Source organism: Epinephelus lanceolatus, chromosome 8 (genome assembly GCF_041903045.1).
Source record: "Epinephelus lanceolatus isolate andai-2023 chromosome 8, ASM4190304v1, whole genome shotgun sequence".
NCBI lineage: Eukaryota > Metazoa > Chordata > Actinopteri > Perciformes > Serranidae > Epinephelus > Epinephelus lanceolatus.
This window is the reverse complement of record NC_135741.1, coordinates 6,104,524-6,117,933: the sequence shown is the minus strand read 5'-3', so window position 1 is coordinate 6,117,933 and position 13,410 is coordinate 6,104,524. Positions and strand designations below refer to the sequence as shown.

Sequence of the window (13,410 nt, the reverse complement as noted above, 5' to 3'; positions counted from 1 at the left end):
CATGCCTCCCTCATTCTGCACCACCCCCTACCCCCTGTCAAGTAACGAACAGTCCCTTAGTCAGGTGTATGTTTATTTCTGTGTATGTACATTAAATCCCATCTGTGTGTAACTACACATACTTTGCTATAAAGGCAGATTCAGATTCTAAATTTACTGCTTTTCATCACTAATATTATCACTGTTGAAGTATTGGTGAAGTACTTAAGTAGCACAGCAGCAGTTAGCCAGCATCGCATTATGAATATATGTGTTGATGGTATTTTAAAAAAGAAGATAATATCGGAACCGGACGAGTAACGGCCGAATAACGGCGTCTGTACTTGAATCACTTGTGGGGCACTTGGAGAAATTTTACTCTCCAGCGTTTTTATCCTCGACCAAATCGTGGCCATCCTCATGCCGGTCGTTGTAGTTTTTCTGTGTTCCTCGCTACATTTTCCCCAGTTGGACGTGATACACATACTGGACTACGTTTCCCTGCGTGCCCCGCGGCCCCGCCTCCTCCCTCCACTCCCTCCGCCTTCCCTCCCACTCCACTGGGCCGCGAGGAAGTCGCAAGATGGCTGATGTCGCTTGGAAGTAATGTTCCCCTCTGCAACATGAAGCCGTGAGTGAAGAAGAAAGCGAGGGAGGCACCATCGGGCTTTTATTTTTATTTTCTTTTAGTTACTTTTCTTTTATTTCGTCAAACATCCATCTCATTCCGCGTCGTGTCCGCCCCGGACTTGTCTTCGGGAGTTGACGCGTCAAATCACGCCGGGGACCCTGCCAGCAGCTAACAGCTAGCCACACAGTTAGCAAATGTTAGTACAGCTAGCCAGTCAGCCAGGCACACAGCTTGTTTAATTGATATTCTGACACCTGCGACCCAACAAGCTACCGGTTCAAATGTGCTGAAATCCGCCGGAGGTAGTGCTGAATAAGTGTCAAATATTTTAGCTGTCAGATAAGAAAAATAACGATTTTGCAAGCTGCTCGGTGTAACATCATGTCCGCGAACTGGCCATCCAGCCTGTGGGTTGCTAACTAATGCGCAGTATTGCATCTGTTTCATGTGCACAAACCTGCAGGACAGTTATTTTATCGGCATTTTTCAACAATATCCACCACCTTGCTGCATTTCCGTTATTAGCTGCCAACTACATGTTCGATGCTGGTTGTGTTAAAGCCAAATTATGGGAGCAGGAAATGTGTTGAACTTTTTCTGGTTGTAGGTAGCTACACTGGCCTTGCTGGCATCTCACCAAAAATCCACAGGGATGGACACTAAACTGAGCACCCACGACCAAAACTGAGAAATTGGCATCTCGATATCTCGGAATAAGTAACGATAGTTGACACACGTGTACAGCAGTGCATGGTGACTCATCTCACTAGTCTGGGCGACACACAAGTTGTTTTGCAGGGTTAACTAAACTACAGTTAGTCACTACACCGGAGACCAGTTAGCTTGCCTAAAGTGCACAGCTAGCTTCGGTCTCGCCCCACATCACATTACAAACACGGCGTACAGAACGTATTCAGAGCCCGCTCCCGGCCAGACACACAGGCTCAACAACACCGTCATGGGAGTGCAGGGTTTTCAAGAGTATTTAGAGAAGCGGTGTCCCGGGGCCGCAGTCCCGGTGGACCTCCTGAAGCTTGCCCGTAGCGCGGCCCGCCAGCCCCCTCACCACCATCACCCACACCACCACCCACATCACCCCGGGCCCATGCCTCCCCCGCCCCCGCCTGCCAGGATCCTAATCGACGCTGACTCCGGCCTGCAGCGCCTCTACGGCGGCTACCAGACGGACTGGGTGTGCGGGGGCGAGTGGAACGCCATGCTGGGCTACCTGGCCGCCCTGTCACAGGCCTGCCTGTACCAGGGTGGCCTGGAGCTGGTCGTGGTTTTCAACGGCACACTGGGGAAGGAGCGCTGGCCCGAGTGGGCGCGGCGAGCTCAGGGCCAGCGACAGACGGCGCAGCTGATAGTCAACCACGTCGGCAGCAAGGCCACCCCGCCTCCCCGGGCATGGTTCCTGCCCCCGGCCTGCCTCAGCCACTGCGTCCGACTCGCCATGTTCCGCTTCCGAGTGCGGGTGAGCAATGAGTGATCATGGCCGTGTGAAGTTGTTTTATTGTGGTCATATGGCGTGCTGTTCATTTAACACTTGCCCTTTCTTGTTGCACGCCCATTTAGCAGCTTACATCATACAGCGCCGTTTTAACTCCTTCCAGTTGGGGAACAAGTGCAACTACCAGCTCTAACCACTGAGATGAAGGCAATCTGGAAATATGTTGTTTAGTGTTAATCATCAATACAGAGCTCATCTGTCAAACGCTCTGTTTTGCATAGTCTGTTTTCAGCCATGGATTTCTATGTGATGCCTGTAGCTGGCCTGCTCTGCTCTCATGCATGTATTTGTGTTGCTCTACTGGGAGGAGAAATGCATCCAGTGCATATATGAACCAGCGGCTGCTTGCTAAACCAGTCTGTGCATTAGAGCAGCATGTATTGCACAACATGACCTAGTGTAGCCTATATATTACATAACATGAACTCATTGAACCTTTCATACATTGTTGAACAACTGCTGAGTGGATAGACTATTTATAGGTTCCCACTGCCTGACAGTGGTACATTTGTGCATTTCAGTTGGTTGTTGATTGAGAATATTGAAATATAAATATGTTTTTTGTGTGTACTATATCCACCTCACTCTACTATTATGGGGCAAAGAATAACTTAACATGATGTTTTCGAAAGAGGAAACATGACTCATAATGTTATGTTCTAGGCCTGCCATTAATGCACTAACCTGCTGATTGCATCTCATGGTTCGCTCCTGTCAGCTTCACCTGGCTGCTTCTTTTTTGTGCTTTTGAGCTACCTTCCCATCTGCTTGCATGCTAGTATTAAAAAACACAGTGCTACAGTGTATCATGAGAGGATAGAGAATAGAAAAATCCCACCCACATCACAGCACAACACATTCTGATGCTCCTTGTGTGTGTACAGCATCATTACTCACAGCTCCCATGTGTACTTTCTTGTTTTTTCCTGCCCGTATTCAGAGAAACAGGCCTATTTCTGCAGCTTCAAGTGTCTCACATCTGTTTAAGTTCCATCTTCTACTTAAGTCGTGGCTGTTGTGCGCAGCTGTGGTGCCCTTCTAAGCTTTATATGTGCTGCATGAAAGTTTAGTCTTTGTAATTATTGCGCATAAATTAATTTGATTATTAACATTGGCTATTAGTTCCAGTTTTATGATTGATGAGTGACATGAGAAATATTAGGCAATTTGATCAAGTCATGAAACACTTTCCTCGTAATCAGCCTTGCTATCACTGCCCCATATTACATTCATTTGAAGACAGAGGTTTGATTACCGGCTCATTAAATACATTTTTAATGAAGTAACTGAGTGTAATTATTTAGTTTTCACACTGATTAACACTGACATTGTTTAACAAGATTAACACAACAATTCTGGCATAATCGTGAAGCTCTCCAGCTCACTCTCTGGCAGAACCATGCACCTCACCCACCAATTGGGTTCTGCATGAGTGTGCTCTGAAATGCAATTATGTCGCCCTAGGTCCAAGTATTTGCATCCCCGCCAGTGATTTAGAGCTGATTGGTGCAGCACAAATTTTCCACACATGTATTTTTGCAAGGGCTGTGGAGTTTTAGTGTTTTGTTGATTTACAAAGTGTGGGCACCACTGGCCATCTGTGACCTCCATCCTTGACATAAATTTAATTTATTGCAATGGCTGCTTGCATGGTAGCTGATCAGTTATACAGATGCCTGTGTTCTGGATGCTCTTTCACGGTCTTGGTTAAATTACACAGAAACAGGCAGCTACTCCAGGGCTGCAACTAATGATTTGTTTAATTTTGATCCTCAATTTTCTAGATGAGTTTATTAGTAGTGTACTCCGAAATGTCTGGAATGCAGTGATATTTAATGTAGATCAGAATAAAGCTGCAAATCCTCACATTGGAGAAGCTGGAACTGGGTAAAGTTTAGCATTTTTGCTTAAGAAATGACTTAAAGGATAATCAAATTAGTTGCAGGTTCGTTTTCTGTTGATAAATGAATGAATCAAAAAGACTCAACTCAAAACTACCTTATTTGAAATATGACAACAAAATCTGACGCCACATTCGCACTACTACCCTTGGGGATTTAAAATGAAAAAGATCTCTGTACGCACAAGTGTTGTAGCACTGTTTCAGAAGTAATCTTTGTCCATATTAACATGCCTGAAAACCAAGCGGCAGCCTCAGGGGCTGAGAAATGAAGCCAAAAACTGTGGTTCTTTGAATGGCCACTTTAGGCTGACTCCAGGAGCCAGTCAATCCCCATAGACCCACATGTTAAATGCTCAGCTTTACAGCAGATATAAACATGTTTATAGCCTGGTACAAAAAACGGTTTTGGTCTTTGTTGCAAATTTCAAATCTGGTTACTGTAGAGGGGGTGAATTTTTTTCATAACTCACCCGTTTACATTTTATTAAGGCTTAAAGTTACGTCTAATAAAGGATGGGCAGCTTTGAGTGCCCTTGGCTGCTCGGTCAGATCCACCCCTCATTCCTCCACAAGGCCAGCTCTTCCCTCAAATATGGTCACTTCTGGCTTCAAAAAAATAATATGGCAATGGGCAAAATGCTGAACTCAGCTTCAAAACAGGAGTCCAAACACCATTGGGTGACCTCATAGTAGCTACATCCATTGTTTCTACATCTATGCTGAAATCACACATCACATGACCATTCACAAACACTGGGCATGCACGTGCTGATGTAAACAGGAAGCAGATTGTCTGCTCAGAGGTTGGTTGCTTAGTTACAGAACATACTACAGAGATGGTGAAAAGTAAGACCAGAGATTTCTTGGCTTAGACCAATGACAAGGCGGAACTGTTACTGAAAGTTTCACATGAGTATAAGGTGGTCAACACAGCAGAAAACGGATTGGGAGTTGTTGCAAAGCAAAGTCGGCGACATATCGGAGAGGCATCAAGAGAATTATCCATTGCCTGAGGAAGCCATGTACCCAGCCATGAAGGATAAAATCACAAAAGCTGTGTAGACCTAGCTATATATTTTAACTCAACATGTATGATTGATAAGACCCAATCAGGAGGTGAACGTAGGTGTCCAAAAATATCTCTGTTTTCTCCCCTCCAGACAACAATACAGCCCCAGAGTTGTCGAACTAAAACAGGGTCAGCAGAGTTTTCAAAGGTCTCTGTTTTAAGACTTTCAAATTGCCACAGTAGTGTGGACCTTAGGTGGAAATCTAGTAATAGTTGCATTTTAAAACGAAAAACCTATTAGTGTGGATGTAAATCCGACACATGGCCAACCAGGTTACTCGTAGTGAGATGTCAACAGTTTAAACTCCGTTCAGAATTTGTGTTTGTATGAAACAGCAGACTGAGTTTATCCACTCTGCATCTACAGGTTGTACAGACTTTGGAGGACCACCACCAGGAAGTGCTGTCTCTCTACAGGGACTTTGGATTTGCCGGCCTGATTGCTCAGGATTCTGAGTTCGCCCTCTGCAACGTACCCGCCTACTTCTCGTCGCATGCACTCAAACTGAGCTGGAATGGCAAGAACCTGACCACACACCAGTACCTGCTGTCTGAGGCTGCCAGGCAGCTCGGGCTGAAGACACAGCACCTGCCCTGCTTCGCTGCTCTGCTGGGTAAGGAGCGGCTCACTCGCGCATACCTCAGCGTACTACACACAAATACACAATCACGTAGCCCACATTTCTCTCGCCGGAACACACACCCCTGCTTGTGTGTTGTATTTTTGGCTCCCCTCGTTGTCTGTCGTCCTCGTTCATTGACGCAGCAAACATTTGAAAGAGTTTCTGTCTCGCAGGAAATCATATTCTGCCTGATGAGGACCTGGCTGCCTTCCACTGGAGTCTGCTGGGACCAGAACACCCACTAGCTTCTCTCAAGGTACCGTATTATTTCTTAGTCCTCTGCAAACCACAGCTCACTCGTTAAGAGAATAATAGCTCCATTAATCACGTAATAGTACTGTAATTAGTAAAACAGTGATGTGCGCCCTGATTTACCTCAAATGCCTAACTTGAGGCTTGCTTTTATTTCTAATTTTAGATGTTATCAGTTTTAGAGAAAAGTATTTCAGTTTTCTGATCTTCTCTCATTTACTCTGAGGTCACATCTACACTGATACACTCTTTTAAAACAGTGTTTTAAGAAGGAAACGATCTCCAGTCACACAAGCATTCTAGCACTGTTTTAGAAATAATCATTGTCCAAACTAACGCCTGAAAACATATATCACATGACCGTTCATGTACACTGGGCATGTGCATGCTGGTGTAAACAGGAAGCAGATTCTACTCTGCTGTTTGTTGCTTTGTCACGGAAAATACTGCGGAGATGGTGAAAAGTAAGACCAAAGATTTCTTTGCTTGAACCAACCAAGAGATGGAACTTTTAATGAAAATAACACACAGGTATAAGACTGTCCAGGTGACAGAAAACAGATTGGAAGTCGTTGCAAACTATGGTGATGGGAAATGAGTACCCACACAAGGAGGATAAAATCACAAAAGCTACTATAATGTTTTGGCTTGACACGTCGTGACTTATAGGACCCAATCGGGAAATGAACATGGGTGTCTGCATCATCGTTTTTCAAAAGTCTGCGTTTTCATCCAGACAGAAATGCAACCCCAGAGTTTTCAAACTCGAACAGGGTCAGCAGCCTATTCAAAGGTCTCCATTTCAACGTTCCAAAGCTCCTCCGAGTGTGGACTCCAGCCGTAAACATGGCAATAGTTATGCATTTTTAAACAAATACGTATCGGTGCAGATGTAGCTAAATGCTGCTCTCTTATAATAAAACCCTTTCACTGGTTCAGGGTCATCATGCTTTCCCATCAATAGAAGGATTTTATTGTGAAGCATTTGCTGCAGTTTTATTTCAATAACATCAGAAAAAAACATAGAATTGATAGAAATGACGAGAATGAGTGGATCAGTGAAAGGAAGAAAAGATTTTTAATGAAGGGGAGAAATAATATCCAGACAGTCACACTCCAGACGAAAGACGTAGTTGAAATGTTTGTCATGAAAACATCTTATCTCTTTTCCAAAAACTGTCTGTAAGCATGAAGGTATGTCAACTGTATGAACTTTGCACTCATTTCTAATGTTACTTAAACTACTTCAAATGTGGTGCAGACAGATTTTCATGGTCACTGTGTACAAAAACTGACAAAGGCTGGCTTTTTTTTCTCGTGGTCATTGTGTAAGTGTGATAACAGACTTGGAGGTGGTGTTATGTGAAAACAATGGACTGTGCAGAGAGAATACCACTTCACTGCTTGGCTTTGCATTCGTCACTAGTTCACCTGTCAGTTTCATATATCTGGACACCTTGTTGTGTGGTACTGCTCACCAGTCTGAAACCCTGTTTGCAAGGAACTAGTATTACCAGGAGACCTCATGTGATTTAAAACTTACACCCCCGTATCTGTGTGTTTTGTGCGGCTCATTTGCACAAGATAAGCAGTCTTTATTTTCCTCGAGTTTACTGACATTATCCTCTGGATATGATGCACACAGTCATTTGTTACCCGACTCTACACGACACGAACACACTGCACACCACCACTGGCGATGATGTACGGTGTAAACCTCATTTTTCTTTCATTTACAAAAATGTTGGTAAACAAGCAGAACTGCTGCACATTTTCACACGTCATCCATCTTGTCACGATTTTGCTCTCCTGATGGATTTGAAAACGGGTCTCTATGCTCCGTAGCAAGATGAACATCCTGCACCCAAAATGCTGTCAAAACTTTCAGTTGTAATTGCCAACACAGCCTCCATAGTTCTTGACTGTGAAAGAGTCAGAAAAGAGGCATGGAGAAAACAAAACATAAATATACCGAGATCACAGAGACATGAATTTGCACAGGACTTTTGTTTGGTGAAATATGGTAGGTATTTTGTGGTGGAATTGTTACGTGACAAATAATGGAGATGGCAGATTGACATGGAATTAAGATCATAGACGACCTCCGCAGTTAGTACAAATTACTGAGCCAAATTACATTGTGGCTGATGATCTTCATGAATATGAGTATTTTAATTTTGAGTTTTGTTCCATTGATGCACAGATTATGACTAAAGGCCTCTTAACTCTTAACTGATGAAGTAAATGTTTAACTCTATGAGCCAGACAAGAGCAAAATCAGATGTAGCTTATTTAGAGTGACAGCCTGAAGTGAAGAAATCTTCTGAATGTTCCTCTCCAATTTTTATTTATGTGGCTGGGAGACATGGTTAACCAAATCTAACTCACTGTTGAGAACTGAACAATATTTTAACAGAGTTTGCAGGTCCTTGAATAATCAAATGGCTGCATTTTTCTAAACATTGAAAAACTTGTTAGATCTCTCGCTGCGTCCAGGAGCCATCTGACTCCCTCTTCCTTTCCTCGCTGTACTTGTACAGCTGAAATTGCATTGACTAACTACTATTAGACTAGCGGCAGAATGTCACCAGCAGAAACACTGGGTGTTGTTGCCAGTTCAGTGCAGAGGATTGTAATGTTAATTACAGCCTCAGTAATATCTCCTGCCTTGTGCTTGACACAGCTCTGCTCTCTCACCAGAGCCAGTCTCTCGGCTTGTCGGTGGCACAGCAGCCTACAATTTAAATAACAATAACCCCAAAAAAGGATGTGACCAAATCGTGTGCTGGTGTGATCAGCTGAGATAAAAGTTAGTGTGGAGCCCTGTGATGTTACAAATCTTTGAAGCTACCACTGGACCCAATACTGTCTTTTTAGGCTGCTTTCACACCTGCCCTGTTTGTTTCAGTTAAATCAAACACAAGTTTGTTTGCCCCCTCAGTGCGGTTAGTTTGGGCAGCTGTGAACACAGCAATCACACTCAGGTGCGCACCGAAACAAAACAGAGACCACTTCTTCAAGAGGGTCTCAGTTCGGTTACAAATGATTTGGGTGAGAAGGTGTTCCAACCTGGATGTGAAGCAACTGCAGTCACATGACACATTGTTTGGATTAAACATGAGCATGTTACAGTCCTGGAGGATTATTAATGTGCACCTCCTCCTGTACTGCCTTAATATGCACATTCAGCACATCCAATGCATCAAAACATTGTTTTCTAGTTGGAGCCGCGCCTCGTTTTCAAACTGTATGGTTTGACTAAAATGAACAATGACAGCAATATAGTCCACGATGAGCAGCGCTAAAATCAACCTGCGTAGTTGTCCCTCCATTGTGACATTAGAAAGTGTCACATTTATCTTGCAAGTGTACTCTTCTTCAACGTTTGCTTTACTTACTGGATTTTTCCCACATGGAAATTCTGACCAATCAAGAGCAGCTTTCTCACACAAGGCATTTTGGTCCTCTTGTAAATGCTGCCGTGAGAACACGAACCCACTCTAGGCAATTATACAACTTTGAGACCAAATTAGTCCCTGATTCAGACCAAAGGAGACGACTCTAGGCCTGACAGCATCCTTACTTCATACTTGAACTTAGCTGTTGGCAAAATGTAAAAGAACCTACCTCACTCTAATAACCATATTCCTACATAAAACATGCGTCGGCATGGTACCACATATATACTACTTAACTTTATACCTACCTGCAGTGCCTGAGTTAGAAAAAATCAGTCTCAAATTTGTTTAAAATGTTATTTGTGTCTAATATCTGTAGACACCCTGTCTCAACATTTTATTTTGTTTCGTTTAAAGGTCTTATTTTAATTCTGACATTAACCATTTGTTTATCAGTCAAAAAATAGCTCTCAGCCATCCATATTGTTATCATCTTTACTGATGGAACAAAGCCAGAATCTATAAAAGACCATCAGTCTGTAACTTGAGTGACTATCAGCATTAGGACCTGTCAGTACATTGGTTCAGTCCTAATGCCTTTTCAAATCTACATAACTTCCTGTCCTGCCCTTTTAACTGTGGCTGAACTGATAAGCTGTGTAGTATCACAGCAGAACAATAAGTTCTAATACGTGTTTGTTTACTTCCGTTAAACACGTAAAACACAGTTAAATGTCTTCATGCTGCTCTCTCACAGTGTCACTCCCCACCCACCCAGGTATATGTGGATTAAAACTTTGTCCTGGTTCTGTCTCAGGTGCGAGCCCACCAGTTGGTGCTGCCGCCCTGTGAGGTGGTGATCAAGGCCGTCTCGGAGTACGTCTCTTCCATCAAAGACCTGGGAAACCTGGACGCCATCGCCAGAGATGTCTTCAGACAGTCACAGGTGGGTCGTGTGTCTCTTGTTGATGATTATCAATGATAATTTTGTCAGTTACTTTATTGGGTTTTTATTGAATCGATTGAAGTAGATTTACATATTCCATGTCTGACAGCACATACCAGGCCGTTGCTGATAGTTAAATAGGTCATCACTGTTGACACAAGACCCTGAGTCAGCGTCTGCACTTCCTCACACATCAGTGTTAAACCAGGATTACCTAGTTTCAGTTCATCAGAAGAAGCTGCTGCAACATTTACAGTGTTAATTACACATGAAAGACAAATCAGAAAATTAAGTGTTAAAATTAAGTGTAAGTTTGATCTCCAAATATGTTAAGTATGTTTGTGACTGGGCAGGACGGGTTGGAGTTCTGTAACGTTTTATCAAACACATATCACTGTCGAATCATTATTTATGGAGTGGGGCGGGGATCTCAACACCTCATGATTTGATTATGATTCAGAGGGCGACTTGACTAATAAGCCACAAGAGGTCGTGGTTTAAAGTAATGTTAGAGCATCTAAAGCCCAGTTCAGAACAGAGATTTGTGACGAGACGAGTGGAAACAGGCAGCTACTTGCAACAGGCTGTTTGGCAATGTTCTAAAAACCTGCCGGTCTAATATCCAATGTAGTTCTATGGTCACGGCAGTGTTAACACGGTGCTGCTGTTGAGCTATGCTGTTCTGTCTCATCTGTCCATGGCTGTCGGTGTCCTCTTTTCAGTCAGCGATGTTATCTGTTATAAATGTGTTGTTAACTGTGCGAGGTGTGCGTAGAGTGTGGCATGACAGCGTGTGACGTATCTCAATTCCATGAGTCTTGCAGTTAATGCATGAGTTAGCAGCTATACCAGGTTACATGCACCGGTGCATGTAGAGAATCACCTGCATAGCTCACGTAATGTGTTCTGCTGTGGATATGCACGTGGTAACTTAAATTCCATCATCAGTTGGAGACACTAGTCTGGTGATACTCCTCCACTTTGACTGATACTCAACCACTAACAAGAATTATCAAGGCGGTTGTAGCTCAGATGTAGAACAGGTTGTCCACTGATCGGCAGATTGGCGTATTGGCAGGTTGACGTATCCTTGGGCAAGATCCTGAACCCCAAATTGCTCCTGATGGCTGTTCCATTGGTGTGTGAATGTGTGTGAATAGTTACTGAGTAGCAGGTGGAACCTTGTATGGTAGCCTCGGCCACCGGTCAGTGAATGTGATATGTCATATAAAAGTTAATTGAGTGGTCAGAAGACTAAAAAAGCACCATGCAAGTGCAGTCCATTTACCATTTAGTGATGTGCACAACAGCTCTGATGTCATTGCATCTGCTGATATGCATAAATCCATCTGAATTAATTATTTTCTCAACTTCAAAAAAGCCCACACCCCTGTGGACATTTCACTTGCTGTAGGTTTTGTTGCTTTTTAAATGTGTTGTATTGATGTAGGAGTGAGTCAGTCCCACATACACTGTCCTGCTGCCCCAAATACTAGAGCACCACCCGCAGAGCACCAAATGTGGATTAATCTGCCGCTGCAAATACATTATACAGCGTTTACTCCTGTTTGAGTAACATTTTCTAAAATTAAAAAGGAAACTACTCCATAGGGATGAATAGATTGGTGACTGAGAGACAGAGTAACACGTTAAAAAAGAGAATTGGCATCCTTATCCTTTCAGAAATCTAAAATGAAGCCAGTTATTAAATCCCATCATTACTCATCCTGTACTTATTAATGCCACCTGTGTTCAGACTCGTGTTTACGCCAGGTCACTTTGGGAAACACATGTTTGACCAGTGAACATCAATGATTTGCTCCATGACCAGTTTCTTCCAGGTCCCTGCTTTGGAATAACTCAGCAGCAGATTTTCACCGTCATCATCCCAGCATGTCGACATAATGTTTGATTTCTTCCCCTCCAGTCTCGTATGGAGGACAAGGTGGAGCGATTCAAGAAAGCTGTGGAGTATTTCTCAGCTGCCTCCAAACCTCGATCGCCCAACATGGGGCCCTCCTCTTTCATCTGTGAGTAGTAGTGAAATTTAGACAACAGAAGCAATCATTTTGCCTGACTAAATATATGTGAGAAGAAAATGTCCATTAACATGCTTTTTTATCTGCTCAGTACCTGGGTTTGGTTTTGGGGGACCACCTGGCCACATGGGACCTATGCAGCCTGGAAAGAATCAGGTAGATTCCTTAGCTTGGTAATCCTTTGTCCTCTTTGATGTGTGTGTAATTTGTTCTCTGCTCTCTACGTGAATCTACACGTAGCGGAGTGGATTAAGCTTTTTGCTCTTTGAAATCCCTTTGTGGCATGTGCTCATTTAGGGGGGAAAGCTGGCTGAGAGGAGGAGGAGGAGGAGGAGGGCGCAGTCCTTCCCACCGTAAATCCTCTCACCAGCCTTGATTAGATGCTTCTGGTGTGATCTGACATAAAATAGGACAGTATTAGTTCATGTCCCTGAAAGGACATCTCCTCCTTCCTCCCCTCTGCTCCTTCTTTTCTTCCCCTTTTCAATCCATTTTCTTCTGCTCCTCACCTCTCTGTCCAATCGCAGTTCCCTCCTCCCCAGGTTCCGGGGTTAAAGCCACCCTATCAAAATGCTCCATATGGACCTGGCTCCACCCCTCTGTTCCAGAACCCACCGCCACCGTCCCAAGACTGCAACGATGCGTTGACGGGCAAGATGGGCTTCTCTGATTGGTCGGCTCCATATGATTCCACTCAGGGGGGAAACCGATTACCCAATCATCACACCGCCACTCAGTCTGGTCCCTCTCCGTCTCCCTCATCGTCATCAGATGGAGATGAACCCAACGACAGCAACGCAAAGTAAGACACAGAGAAGTCAGGTTTAGGGCTGCATTTACACCAAATCATTTATTTCAGTGATTAGCCACTGAGTGCTGTGACCGTGTGGGAATGTCACTTGTCGTCATTGTGTTCCCTGTGCTGCTAGTATGGCGGGTCCTACGAGTAACTGACCGTCAGCAACAACAGACCAAAAAGAAACACATTTACTTAGTTACACAGTGACTATCCAGGATGTAAGGGCTGTCAAATGGTGTGTTTTAAACGTTCTGTATGTGA

At 43.8% G+C, this 13,410-nt stretch overlaps 1 protein-coding gene across 1 annotated transcript in view; it reads left to right on the top strand.

Annotated features, from left to right (window-relative positions):
- Positions 1-539: 539 nt before the first annotated feature.
- fam120c (family with sequence similarity 120 member C) overlaps positions 540-13,410 on the top strand; it is a 31,956-nt gene continuing 19,085 nt past the window's right edge. Inside the window, exons 1-7 of the mRNA XM_033628354.2 lie at positions 540-2,084; positions 5,460-5,706; positions 5,889-5,971; positions 10,183-10,311; positions 12,239-12,341; positions 12,442-12,506; positions 12,878-13,152. Coding sequence (XP_033484245.2) covers positions 1,569-2,084; positions 5,460-5,706; positions 5,889-5,971; positions 10,183-10,311; positions 12,239-12,341; positions 12,442-12,506; positions 12,878-13,152 — 1,418 coding nt within the window. The 5' untranslated portion in view covers positions 540-1,568. The remainder of the gene's footprint in view (positions 2,085-5,459; positions 5,707-5,888; positions 5,972-10,182; positions 10,312-12,238; positions 12,342-12,441; positions 12,507-12,877; positions 13,153-13,410) is intronic.